The sequence below is a fragment of the Botryllus schlosseri genome, chromosome 1, assembly GCF_051294905.1.
Source record: "Botryllus schlosseri isolate E-star chromosome 1, Bs_hap1, whole genome shotgun sequence".
Classification (NCBI taxonomy): Eukaryota; Metazoa; Chordata; class Ascidiacea; order Stolidobranchia; family Styelidae; genus Botryllus; species Botryllus schlosseri.
Genome location: NC_137236.1, coordinates 26453704 through 26468641, shown reverse-complemented (window position 1 = coordinate 26468641; position 14938 = coordinate 26453704). Strand labels below are relative to the sequence as shown.

General features: G+C 39.5%; 1 protein-coding gene across 2 annotated transcripts; it reads left to right on the top strand.

Moving 5' to 3' along the window:
* The first annotated feature begins 503 nt into the window (after positions 1–503).
* On the top strand, positions 504–3842 carry LOC145446186 (uncharacterized). Of its 2 annotated transcripts, none has more exons than XM_080324429.1 (3): positions 504–755; positions 830–921; positions 3169–3842. In XM_080324429.1, exons 1-3 carry the CDS (start codon positions 673–675, stop codon positions 3375–3377), a joined length of 384 nt encoding a protein of 127 aa, XP_080180555.1. In that variant the 5' UTR covers positions 504–672; the 3' UTR covers positions 3378–3842. The 2 variants fall into 2 exon arrangements, with proteins under 2 accessions (XP_080180555.1, XP_080180559.1); XM_080324433.1 differs by having other exon boundaries at positions 507–751; positions 832–921.
* The last annotated feature ends 11096 nt before the right edge of the window (positions 3843–14938 follow it).

Below are 14938 nucleotides of genomic sequence, written 5' to 3'. Positions count from 1 at the left end.
GTTCTGTGGCGGTTGAAAATAGGACAAAATAAGGACGCAAGTCGAAAATAAGGACATTTCTTAGAAATAAGGACAGTTGAGTTTTCTACGACGTGGCCCTTCAAAATAAGGACAAATCTTAGAAATAAGGACGGTATGGCAACCCTGACTATAGATGTTGAGCCAAGATAAACCTACCACTCTTTGAAACGTGCTAATACCGAGACTCTACTGAGCGGTTGCTCTTTAGTCGCTAGATGTGCATTTACCAGCAAGCCAAGTAGGCCTATCCATATCCATACATAGGATTTTACTGTTTCCTTTTATTATTATTGGTCGTTATAGGTCACATTTCCTAACACCCCTATAGGCTACGTAATTTCATCCTGACAGCACAACTTTTCTACAGTGTATTGATAGCCGCCGCCGATCCATTATCGTGTGCTCTTATAAATCATGATTGCAAATCAGCGGGATGGCGATCCCGCTAACCTAAACAGCTAGGACCAAATCTATTGCAAACACCGAAATTCTCACGGTTCGAATAATGTCCGTTAGTTGATGCTTAAATTGCTTTCTGGTGACAGATTGTAGTCAGTTTTATGTATTTTAATTTGTAAATACCGAAGAGTCTCGGCAGCAGTTGCCAGTATTGAGTTGGTATACAAATCCTTGCCAAAGGAGTCGAGTGGTATGGATGACATAGAAACGAGTGCCTCGAGCAGTAAGTCTAGCAAGACTACCGAGATAAATGCAGCAAAGGATTCCCCGCGTAAGTTGACTTGATATTGTAGGAGACAAACGTACGTGAGCTTGTTGCTCAATGAAAATTTACTTGTTGCTTGCTTATAGGTAAGATGGTAACGTTTGACAAGAAGGTTTATAAGTGCCCTAAGAGGCCGGAATCTCCAAGCGTTTCCATAGCGGAAGCAGGTAGTCCAGGTTGGAGTTTCTTTTTATCCTCATCGTTGTCAGTGAAATGCAATTAATAAGGTCTACGTATCAAATACTCTGGAACATTGTAACATGTTGTGCAGGAGAGTCAAACATACGACCCGGTTGGTGATCTCGTCCGATCCGCGAAGCAATTCTGATTAATGAAAAAATGCATAGCTACATTTATATTCCAGTACTTTACTATCAAAGGTGGGCTCACTTATTGAGAATTTTATTCTGCGTACTCGCTTCCCTCAAGGATGCCGAACATGTTCATATGACACATTACAATCGTGCGACGGTGTTGTTGGGTTATTACTGTGATGTTATTTAGCAACGAATCTGTTACATCGTCCCCTACAAGGTATAACACGCAATTCAGAATTCTGATGGAAAATGGGCGAAATCGCCAATGCCTTCTATATGCAATGGATGTTGCGCCAAGAAATATCTGTGTTCGACGTTTTGTATTTCAATATAACCCAGGCCTTATAAAAGCCATCCGTATATTTTACACCACAGATGCAGTGCTTTAAACGTTCAATTTGTTTCATTATAACGGCTATAAATTCAAGTTATAATGTTCTGAATTTCGAGGTCGGGATCTGGTTACTGTGTCTTCTATACAGACTGTAGTCCAGAAGTTTCCAACTCTAATTGTTACGCGTGCCAGATTCAAAATTCACAATGGCTTGCGCGTCGGACCAATGAAATGATAACAAAATGTTACCGCCAAACGTGAACAGCAACTGTTACTCTCTGTTTGCCTTTGCATTTCTCGTGCGTGAGTGAAGATTGCAGAGGAATCGTTGCGTAATAATGTTTTCGTGACTAATTGAATGAGGATAGAGTGCTACTTGTTAGTTAGAACACTTGATTTTATAGTGCAGTGTTGATTGACTGGTGGTATTTTTGTAGCTTGTCCATGAATGCAACATTTTGATGCAACTTTTGTTACAAGCAAGTGTCACTGTGCTTTCGCTAGTGATGAGGGTAGAAGGAACATCTCTATTATGTCACTGAGGATCAACGTTTGTATAATGGATACTTTTATGCAATGAGTTTTCCTTCTCGCGGTGCGATTGGTTTCAAAATTCACTCAGACCTTTTCTTTCACGCCGTATTGCTTTTGATGAAAAATATTGAGATATGGTGACCCGAGTCTATCCCAGCAGAGTTTTAGCAATTGGGTCGATTGGAACAGTGGTTCTCGGACTTCTTTAGACACGTCTCGTTGATGATAGTGAAACCCCCCTTATTCATGCGCAATGGTACACATAGCATCAGGGTTGTAATGACTCGAGTTATGACTCGACTCGAGTCACGATTTTCTGATGACTCGAGTCATTTTCTCAAATACGGAAATGACTCGACTCGGGTCAATCCGTGTATTGACTCGACTTGGACGAAGTCTTATGATTCGAGACTCGAACGGCCAAGACCGACATTCCATTGTATTTTCGAAGAATAGTAAAATAATCACACTATTGGGGTTTCGTCGATTGGTACTGGTACTTAAAAATGCGACCACAAAATGCTAAAGATGATGAAAATTAGTACATTATAACTACGAGTCATTCGATATCACCAAAGAGTTGTAATAAGTATATGTTTAACAAGACTTTAACTGGAAACTGAGCCGTCAACACAATGACACCATGACTCGGACTCGCCCCTCTGCTCGCTGACTTGGACTCGAACTTGGCTCGGTGGTGTATTGAAAATGACTCGACTTGACTCGAGTCAAAACTATAAAACAGAGATTGACTTGTGAGTCGAGGCCTTGTGACATGGTTACAACCCATGCGTAGCATTGAGATATTTTACCGATTTTAGTCTTTGATCTTTTCTATTGTCATACTAAACATACCTCGGACCATGAACTAAATCAAAATCGCTACACGCATTCCGCAGATGCAAGTTACTCTTAATTCAGAGGAACGGTGTAAGGTGCGCGGTAACACATAAAATGTAGCATCGGCGTAGGGAGGGTACGGCGTAATGAACGTAATACGACGTAATGCATTTAAGAATATTTCCGTTGTTAAAAGTTGGGAGTTTCACACTAATTAAAATCATTCCTCGTTTAAGAAATATCAATTTCTCTCAGTTGGCTTCGCCCCCCCCCCCACTTCGGATGCTTTCACGTGTCCCGACGGGGCGAGCCCCCAGTTTGAGAACCACTGGATTAGAACAAGATGTATTACATGTGTGAACAGAACGCTTCATCCCGATTATATTTGTATTTGATAGGTGAAGGCAAGCGTTCTCTCATGACCTTCGAGAGCGACCGAAGACCTCTACGTTTCCCATTTGGTGTTACTAAAGGAGATCAGTACAAGTCACCGACTTCGTCATCACCCGATCATGTCACAGCCCAATCCAGCATTTCTGAGCAGCAAATGAGTACAAAGCGGCCGGTGACGAAAGACCATGAACCCGAGAAATCGAAGAGTCCATAAATTTTTGAGAAACTGTACGAAATCTGCAAATCCTATAGGCGAATACGAACGGCTATCAAAATGGTTCAACACCGTTTTACCGCACAGCATAAGTGTATTTCTCAGTGGTCGTACCGTCTGTAGGATGCTACTCTCAATAGCCCCTCAATATCTATCCTTCACGAACACTGGATCCGGCTTACTGATATACTATGGAACCTTCGTTGTGACACAGTCTTCATTCTAGAACGCAATACAGATTGATATAACGTAATATAGATGGCTGACAGACCTCGATTTTATTAGAACTTCCGAAAAGGGTTGGAGATTTTAGTCAAAAATGTAGGATAAAAGCATGCGTGTACGATGAATGATTGCTATTCAACATATCCGATAACCATATGTAAATATATAGGCTACTCGTATTAAACTTTTGCGTGCACTGGGTGCGAATTGAACGGATCAAATAAATCTCTAACGACCCTTGTTTTGCAATTATAATCATGCATTTAAACATGTTAGTATATAATAAAATATGCATTTTACAATCTGTAGATAGAGGCGGCGACAGTAGCCAGCTGCGTTGATAGAGCATGAATTATATATGCTTTAAAGTGGTAAGTTGTGAACTGCTTTATGTGAAAACTGAGTTGAAATGCAGCATAATAGCTCGGGGCCTGAAAATGGTATGAACGTCAAACATGAACCAAATGAATAACAGTGATAAACAAATTAACAGAAGAGTTAATTGGAAGGGTAAATCCATTTAGCAAGTTTGCGAGTTGTTATTTCTAGCAAGTTTGCACTTTGCAGGGAGGAGTGGTACCGATGGATCAAAAATTACGAAATTACCTCTGGCCCCAAAATGTTCAGTGGATAACCAATACTCTTCTGGTTCAACACTTTGATACAAGCTCTAGCTGCCGAGGATATATACATGAATATGCGCATTTTCAAAAAACATTTGTGAACGTTCAAAATTTGTTGTTCGAACGTATAATCGGCCCTTACCGGGTGGGTCAAAAGGAGCACGACATATGGACCTTTTAGACATGAGCTCAAAAACTCAGATGTTCCAACTTTTCTTGCTTTGTACTATAATCTCACCTACATCAAGTCAAAAAATAATGTTTGATCGCCATCTTAAAAATGTAAAATAAATATGAACTCAAATGTTGGCAGAAAATGACGTTTCGAATTAGGCTGAAACTTACACATTTGAGGGCCCATACATATTGCCCGTAAAGTTACATTTTGACTTCGAAATAGCTCATTATAGCTATAAAATACCACGAGATTATTATGACATACAGTCTCTCTGTATGTATAATTGTGTTTCTGTGGTAGCATGATTACTTAGTTAAAGTATTTTGCTTGATTTGGATGTTGTCCTCGACTAGGACGCTATAAATTTTGTAATTTTGAATTGAATAAGTACACTCGAGGATGATATTTAATAAAAGTTGCATATGTAATTATATAGCGTGACACAAGCCCTATACAGGCTATACTTCATACTAAAAATGATTGCTGTTCTGTTCGTGTTGAAGGTTACAAAGATAATTGAATAATCCCATCGAAATTTATTTTATACCCCCAAAAAAGAAAACATCTGTCACAGAACATTAACTCGCGCAGGTCAAAGCTATTTGCATGTGCATTTGCCTGCACGCATCTGTAAACAAATTCACGGACTCTAATCATGGGATTATCATACAGAATTATTCAAGTATGTCTGGTCCCCGTGTCTTATCGGTACCACATCTCCCCTACACCAGACCGTATACGATTGTTTGAAGGTTCAAATCGAGGTGATATCGAGTCCAGGATCCCTGCCTGCACTTGTGTCGGAGGCAATGTTTCCTTTAAGCTGCCCCCGTGCGTAAATGTGCAGTACTGACTCGGTCTCTGCGCACAGAAAATCCAAGTTGCGCACAAAAAATCCGATGTGCTGACCTTATTCTAGTCGTTACGCACTGTTGTCCAAGGGTCTGAGCAGTAAGTTGGTGAGTGTGCGCAGACTCGTCAAACATTGAAGGGAACATTGGTCGGAGGTTTAGCTCAAGGCTATCCGAAATGCAGTGATATCTTTTAAAGAAAATGTTAGGACGAAAGTGGACCAAGCCAGAGTCGAAAGATTAGGAATCACAAAATACGGCAATAGATGTAACGTGACTATTGCCAACTCCTCGTGTACTAGAACGGTGGTTTTTAACCGGGCATCAAACGAGCTTCAGTATTTTGCTGAGTTAGTTAGTCTCTTTTTCCGTCATTTACCAATTCACGTAATCCATTTTTATACCCAGATTTAGATTCAACAAAAAATATTGCATATTCCCCAATAAAACTAGGTAACTAATTCTGTTCCGAATACACGATAGCAATGTAAAATTGGAAGCATTTGGGTCTATAAGTAGAAATTCGAACATTCACACCATCTATAGCAGGAGTGGCCAACCTGCGGCCGTCGACACGTAATTCGATTAGCATGTGTTGGCGGCCGTCGACATGCAAATTGAATTTACGAGTTAACCCCTGAAATGTTGGGAGATTCTCTTCTTTGCAATCTATGCCCCACAGTACAGATGCGAGCATCAGAGGAAGTGATGCCCCTATATAGATATACCAACTTGGAATCGTGTGCTCCTAACGAAATAAAATTACGTTTCTGGTACGTTTGGGAGATTTCATTATATTTCCAATATACCGACAATCCTGATGGGAGGTCAAGAAATAACAGCATGCAACAAAGTGATCAATAACAATTGGCTCACCCAAAGATGCATCATCATTTATAACTTGCTCTAAATTTTCGAAGGCGACCCCTACATCAACTCTACCGGTTAATCCGGTCGCGTGGGCTAAGAAAGGTTTAATGTTTGAAAGTAATATATGAAACGAATAATATAATGACGAATTTCATCCGTGAATCTAAAATATTTTCACGCTTCGTGCGATAATAACTCTTCACATTACATGACCACTAGGGTTGTCAAAAATTTGGAAAATCTTACAAATCCCCCGTTGTAATGTCTTATTCTATAGATTATTGATAAAAAAACGACAATGGGCCTAAAAGAAGCTCACAGGAAGGCCGTTAAGATTTCGTGCAAAGCGTTTGAAAGTAGCTGCCAAAGAATGGGCGTACCACTGACCATCGAACGGCGAGAAGACTAGTCATCACGAAACCATGGCTCTTGATTGGCTGATCGGCTATGCTTCAATGACCACTGCAGCAGCAGCTTGCTGATTATGTGATCAAGGAGTCTGCTACCGGTGGCGATTCTGAAAGCGCATTGTATGTAAGCTGACAGTTAATGATTTAGGATTGATTCAGGGTATGTTGAGGTACGAAATACATGATGGACAAACAACAGCTACTTCACAAAAACGTCTAAAGCATGACCGCTTTAATGTGAAGGACACCGCCGTAGCCTATATGCCTTGTTTTCAACGAGGGAAAGCATAGGCGCTTATGCAAGTGGCGACGGATTCCAAGTTTCAGATAGGATCTATCATTATTGAATATAAATATAAAGCTTAACAATGACAATATAATTTGTGTGATCTTATTGGGCTTAGGTTGTAGTACATAGTTGCAGTTTTGAATGCTCTAGGGATCGGCTGAATCAGACAGTTAAGTTTGGCCCTTATCAGATGTTTACAGTAAATTGAATTCACTTGTAAGTGTTTACAAAGTCCCTAATGATGCCGCAGAAACGAGGTGTAAATGTAAGCACAGACTATGCTGGATATGACATACAAACTATGCTGGATACTGTGCACTATGCATCATTGTATGTGCTTACCTTTACACTCCTTTTCTGCACGATTATTTAGGACTTTGACATATCATATCCAGCATAGTATGTGCTTACTTTTACACCCCTTTTCTGCGTCAGCATTAAGGACTTTGACAACACTTGCAAGTGAATACAATTTGCTGTAAGCATCTGATAAGTGCCAAGCATAACCCGCTGATTCAGCCGATCGTTAGAGCTTTCAAAACTTCAACTATGTACTACAACCTGAGCCCTATAAGATCACACAGACAAAGTAGTGTCATTGTTAAGTTTTATATTTGTATTCAATAATGATAGATCCTTTCTGAAACTTGGAATCCGTCGCCACTTGCATAAGCGCCTATGCTTTCCCTCGTTGAAAACAAGGCATATAGGCTACGGCGGTGTCCTTCGCATTAAAGCGGCCATGCTTTAGACGGATTTGTGAAGCAGCTGTTGTTTGTTCAGCATGTATTTCGTACCTCAACATACCCTGAATCAATCCTAAATCATTAATTGTCAGCCTACATACAATGCGCTTTCAGAATCGCCGCCGGTAGCAGACTCCTTGATCACATAATCAGCAAGTAGCTGCTGCCGTGTTCATTGAAGCATAGCCGATCAGCCAATCAAGAGCCGTGGTTTCGTGATTACTAGTCTTCTCGCCGCTCGATGGTCGGTGGCACGCCCATTCTTTGGCAGCTACTTTCAAACGCTTTGCACGAAATCTTAACGGCCTTCCTGTAAGCTTCTTTTAGGCTCAGTGTCGCTTTTTATCAATAATCTATAGAATAAGACATTACAACGGAGGATTTGTAAGATTTTCCAAATTTTGAACAACCCTAATGACCACTCGCGATTTCGGTGCGTGTAGCAAATTAACCCAATTTGAATAAATAGATCAGTCTTGAGATCACCGGAAATGTACATGGACACTGGGCAGTTTAACGTGGATATTTGGCGTTCAGCTAGTTCATTAAGACTGCGTCCTGGAGTGCGGCCGTATGCTACATGATTAATCGAAATGCATTCGTAGATAGTAAAAAAGTTGGCCACCCCTGATCTATAGTATTAAAGATTGCATGGTGTGTAGATAGAACATTTTCACTGTCGTTTTATAAGTAGTTCTCACTCTTAAATGCATGAACCATGAACACATCTTGTGCTCATGAAAAATAGAACTCAGTGGCGTAATATAGCATTTACTGGTGAACCAAACGACTTATTCCTCTTTCACTACATTACTCATTCAAAATAGCTGCCCCACTCATATTTCTCGGAAAAGCTGTTATTGAATGCTTGGCTTTCACACTCATGTAAAAGTTACGTCATCGAATTCCATTCAAATACGTCTAGACTAGATATGTGGTTTTGCTGAGGTTATACTCGTGCTGTCATAATCTGTTAGATTAAACCAGGTGTCGGCAATTTGCGGCTTGCGGCCGTTAGGAGCTTCCGAGCTTCCGAATAAATGTATATTGAACTGATAACATTTTTCTTTTGTGAATTTTTGTCTTTTCTCAGAAACGTTGATTGTGTGCTGTTTGGATGTATACTAGCTGCAATAACTGGCATAATAGATAGTAGGGATGGTGTGAACCTCAGAAAGCTTCAGGTTCGTGTCAACGCGAACCTTTTTGAAAGGTTCTGTGTGAACGCGAACGTGAACCTCATGACGTCACGTGACGACATATTGCTAATTCCAACCCTACATTTCGGGGATGTGATAACCAATATAGTGTACACGATACCTAGCGACGACTCGGGCCACATATTGCCTCAATGCTGAAGTACATATTGACGTTTTAAACGTCGCCGATTGTATCAACTGGGGCAATAAAATGATATAATAATCCCATAAGACCAATATCTTTCGTCGCTTTGCCAGCAACTTCGACGAGGATTTGCAGGAGAGTATAAGCTTACGCCGTAACGGTCTATCCCAGACCGGAACGGGCTTCTATACTTGTTGCCGATATTACCCCATTAACAAGTTATACAGCAGTAGCGGACCCCCCAATCGCACGGATTTCGTTTTTCTGATACAATAAACATATGACATCAAGATTGACCCCGTACGCTGGGTAGATGTTTTTTTACATCAGAAAATGATATCAGTTTTATTGATTGGTTGAATAAGCCTCATTCGCTGACTATAGCGAGTCACTAGATATTCGCAAACTGAAAGCTGGAGTAAACTTTTGTAACAAAACAAGTAAAATATTTGAGATTGTCAAGGTGCATGCTCGTTTAACGTTGATATTTTAGGCTGCCAGCGCCATGCATAGAGTGACTCGCAGTTAACATGTAATAAACTTCAACCAAGGATGTTATAATGAAGTGAAAATTGTAATATATGAAAAGGGTTCACAGTGCAGAACCTACCAAGTTTCGTTTGTGAACGTGAACCTCCAGATTTCGGAGGTTCACACACAGAACACCATCCCTATAGTAAAAATCATTGCGGATTCTCGAACGCTCTACCAGTGAGTCGTAACGGTCAAATGCGGTGTTCCATATGCACTATGATTTACGTCGAACGTGTAAAATATGTACATTTTATGAGATCACGAAGGACATAATGCCAGTTCTACAACACTTTCTCGACCATACCTATACATCATTGTACTTTGTGACAATGCTGTGTGTGTATCGCGACTTCAGAGATACGTCTTTTTCCACTAATACACATTGCTTTGCAGTACGTGCTCCGTAACCTACAATACGAGTAATCAAAATTTACAACCTTCCAACGAGAAAAATAGCATCGCAACTATAGCACTGGTAACACATATTTTTAGGCGGACAAAGTAAGAGTGATTTTAGGGGTTCTGAAGGGCACAGATTCCGAATATGACCTTCGTTTTCTTTCAAATTGGCTCTGGTTTTGGAAATAACCCATGGCGCTATTTTGACCAAAATCTCACATTCTCGCTGTAATGGCTAGATAGAAAATCGGCTTCGTCGTAATATAAAGTTTAGAAAGCCAATCTACTTGTTAATTTTTACACACAGAAGACTCTTTCAACTCGAAATACAGCAACAGCACTATATTTAGGGGTATTAGATTTAACGCAGTTATAGACTTTCACGGATATCATGTAGCCTACATAAATAAACTCCAGTCATGTATATAGCAACGTAGCATTAATTCAATCAGTTTTACGTCAACCACCTATTGTAAATTTGAAATAATCATTTGGAATATAATAATATTCATTCATTTTAACGCACAATTGTTTTTTCATACGATTTTTGCCTGTAAGCAATATACCGCAGTTTCTAAGGTTCCAGTAATGCGCTGCCATAATATGTTCATCTCATCTGCTCTGATATCTTTCTTTTGTTGTCTTGATGTATTGGTGGATCCTCTCCCCTTGCTAATCAACAAGATGATCGGAAAATATATCAAGATGACTGAACAGGAAGTAAACTTTTATGCTCGTGTTAGTTCCGAGTTTTCCATATGCAGATACGAATTTTCGGACCAACTCTTTGTAGTTCGGTGCTTTGTGATCATAAAAAAAGTTTCTTTACTACATCATAGGATAAATTCCATACAGTGAACTCCTTCCCGATATGAAATTGGAATCTATTTTCCGTGTTCGAATCTGAAATCTATCACAAATACCAGATTTAAACTCCTCGTTCGATAGGGATAGTATACCCACTTTGTTGATTCAGCGGAAAATTATCCATTTACAAGTCGAAAGAAATGAGACGAATATGATTATGGTAGTTAAGCTTTTCAAATACAAATTTTATGGCTTATACTCCTCTTAAATCTTGGTAGAATAACCAATTGATACAGGAGAATATGTATGTCCGTTGTGCAACAGTACAATTGTTAAACTTGACAAACAGCTTTTTTGACAAACAAATATTTCGCATCAGGTCATGGTAATGATGATAGAATGACTGATAACGACATGAGGGTTCTTCATAGTCAATTATCTATTTTTGCGCAGTATGAAATTAGAAAAAAAAAAACTACGATTTTTTTCCTACCAAGTGAAATATTCAATGGTAAATACAGTAATATTAGGCATTTTTATGGGTATAAATATCTTCTGAGCAAGAGCCAATCTGGCAAAATTATTGTGATATTCTTAATCAGCAACCTCGAACACCCCAGAAACGGCTTTCAGATGTCCTGCCAAAAAATATTCTGTTGACCAGTGTAATTAACTCTTAATAATAATAAGGAGCGTATTTTGGCTGCACTCGAAAAAGTCATGTCACGCTACTCCACTTTAATCATAAGAATTATTATTGCTCTATTCAGATTCGAATAGTCGAATCACTGTGGCTAGCCTCAGTTATCACACGCAGCGCAGTTCAAATAAAATCGTTCATGAGGGTCATACCGTAATGGAAATATTTGGTAGATTAGCCGGTTTTAAGCATTAGAAACTGCTGAAATTTATTCTTGACTGTCATAATTGTGGTTTTAACGCTACCATGGTACGCAAAATTTATGCTAACAAAGCGGTCTTGTAAACGACTGCAACCGTACTTTGATATCATCGTCTATATCTATAGGATATGCTGTTTTCGATGACGAATTGAATGCACACTTCATTGCTGTATAGTTGTGACCAGAATATGTTGGAGTTAGGAACAAAAAGTATGGTTATTACCCATTAAACCTATACATGATTTCTACGATTCCATTCGTCAGTATTGCCAACCGCTAAACTTCTACACCGGTATGTCCGAAATAGAGGGCTGATTCTCACGCGCCAAAATCAATTACCCTTATTTCATAAATTGACATGACTTCCTTACATTATAAAATTTATTTTCGGGGCAGGTACAATGAACTGCTAACACTAGAAATTTATCCTTGAGCTATATTGGACAACTTTTGATATTACCTGAAAAAGAATCGTATCTGCGGTCACGGGCAACCGCAAAAATGAAAACTTTAATAAATGTCTGAAGCGCAAAGACGCAGTCGTATGAGATAAACTAATATCGAAAATTGTATCTCTACCATTTTATCTACATAAGATACGGTATCAATCCTTCGTTAGCGTCGATGACACTATAGGTCATGATTATGAAGATTTCAAATTTGTTTGTTTTTCATTTCACCGGAGTTGCCACAGTTTCCGCAGATGAGATGTAGGATTGCTATGACAAGTCGAGGATCACTGGTTTAGTGTGTGATTTCATTTATTTTTGGTAGTGAAACAGAATTTTCGGCTCTTGGTTGATTTTATGTGACGTGAAATGAGTTCAAATGACTCTCTGCATGCGCACGGTTGGTGACCCCGGATTGGACCAACTATTTTCTCCGCAACTCACCTTGAGTCAGGTTGCCAATACAACTATCAGTCATAAACAGTGCAACATTTTTGAGGCATGACTTTGAATAATAGATCTGGTCTGGGTTAGGTATTCTGGTGAAGTTGGAGTGATCATACCACAGGGTGCAATATAGCACTTATCGTTGATTGAATGCATAATCATGCATTTCTCCACTGCAAAGCAATATTTAAATAAATATGAGGTAATACGGAGTTTCCCAAAAGCGCCTGTATTACAGCAATCGACGCAATGGCCTACTTTCCTTTTACTGATAAGTGATAGTGAAACTATCAATCCATCCATCGTCTTACTATTACCGTAAGCTTACCATATATTCAGCACCTTAAAATAGGACATGTTCGTTGTCAAGTGAAACGAAAGTAGAATTGCCGCGTTCCAGTTTGATGATGTTTCACATTTCCCCGAATATTCGAAATTTCATGCCGCTGAAGTCAGATTTTGTGATACGATCGTTGATGTACGGTTCTATACCAATACCGAGAAAACCATTACCGCGAACGGACATTACCGAGAACGCTATTACCGAGAATGGACACCACAGAATGGACATTATCGAGAATTGACACCACCGAGAATGGACATTACCGAGAATTGACACCGCCGAGAATGGACATTACCGAGAATTAACACCATAGAGATACAATGTCCTTTGCCATTATCTACTATCGTTGCTGATGATTACCCGTGACGAGTGTCAGCCGGGTTCATTTCAAGATGAATATACTATTCAATTTCCTTGGCAGTTGCAGAAGTTACAAAATCAAAGCAAAGAAAAAGTTGCAAGGACACACAAAAACAACAATTCAAATTTATATTTTCGATTCAGCCCATAAATACTCTGCGGCTCCCGTAACTCGGCCTGCAGATTAGCGTAATTGTTCCGAAGGTTAGTAGAGGTTAATAACCACTGCAGTCGAGGCATTAGTAAGGTAGATCATCGGTATACAGACAATATGTGCAGGCCTACGTATGGCCATGATGCACAAAACATATCGCAGTCACATGCTGCAAATAAAAATATCACAGTGGCTGAATGTTATTTGTTTGAATACTTACGATTCACATTGTAGATCATTCATCAATTTCAGATGGGCAATGGCCAGTCAACGCCAGGAAAAATGAAACTACTGTTGTAAGTATATATTGCATCGCAATAACACTTTCTATACGTCACCTGGGTATTTATGAAAAACACGACTGTATCAAAGAGCATTCAAAAGTTGAATAAATGTTTTCTGGAATTCCATGAAAAATATGATAACCTTCAAAGTGTGAAAGTAAAATCGGTCTTTGTACCAAGCACAGGTATCAACTATCAACCTCTCTTGGAGCAAAACGGTATATTGACATCTTATGCAAACAGGTAACCTAAAGAATCTTTACGCCAAAGACTGGATTGGCCAACAGGAACGATCTTTGTGTGACACTGTGTTGACTGTTGAAACCATCATCATCGGCTATTTATTGACATAACGTAATGTATATCTAGAGATTTCTACAGCTTTTTGTTCGTAAATCTGTTCACATTTGTGCTCGTATTGGAAAGACGTCCTGGTGTAACAATATTTTTCGCAAAGGTATTATACTATGGTCCTCCGTCAATAGGTGACACATGCTATACGTCCAGTAAAGTAATATTACACAACGAGTTATTTAAAATAGTTGCGTCTACTTCTGTCATATGATGTAACTGTTAGCTACGCCAGTTTTATACTTGGAACTTATACATCAGGGTCCGTATTTAGATCTGCTCGGAATATCACCGTCCTCTTCAGTTTGGCCATAATTGTGGTGATGAATAAAGAATGGCCAACGCTGACACCTCTCTGCCAAATCCATGTAATCTACTCGTGGATAGTGGGTTTCTCCGAGATTTTTGCGTTAGTGTACGTGTGTACCGTATACTTGTGGTGATGTCTAAAGAAGGTCAACCGGCGTGGCTGTCAGATCCGATTATTCCACTTATGGATATTAAAACAAATATGGTCCGGACCCACTTCCCACATTCCAAAGAACGCAGTCCGCCAAATGCGTATTTTCTGGTCTATATGCACAATTGTCCATGAATGTTCTTCTTTTGGCACATTGTAGCAATAGTCAGCCAAGCGGTAGTATGTTGGTATTCAACGTTTTACCGCAAAAGAAATGACGTATCTCTGCTTATCACAATACGATTTGCAATTAGCTCGCTCTGTTATTATCGGTATACTGATTATAACGGCGAAGTACACCTACGAATTGCCTCTGATTATTAACTGCGTAGCCTCTAGCCATGATTGATTTAAATCTTGATCACGTAACTAAGCGGATTTACTGTCAGCATGGAACTGGCAAGTCTGGCAGCGAAACATTTGTAACACCACAGCAGATATGACGGGCATTACGAAACACACCAATGAAAATCGGACCCATGTAGGCTACTATACATGCATGCATAGGTATATGGTCAGAATGCTTTAATTACGA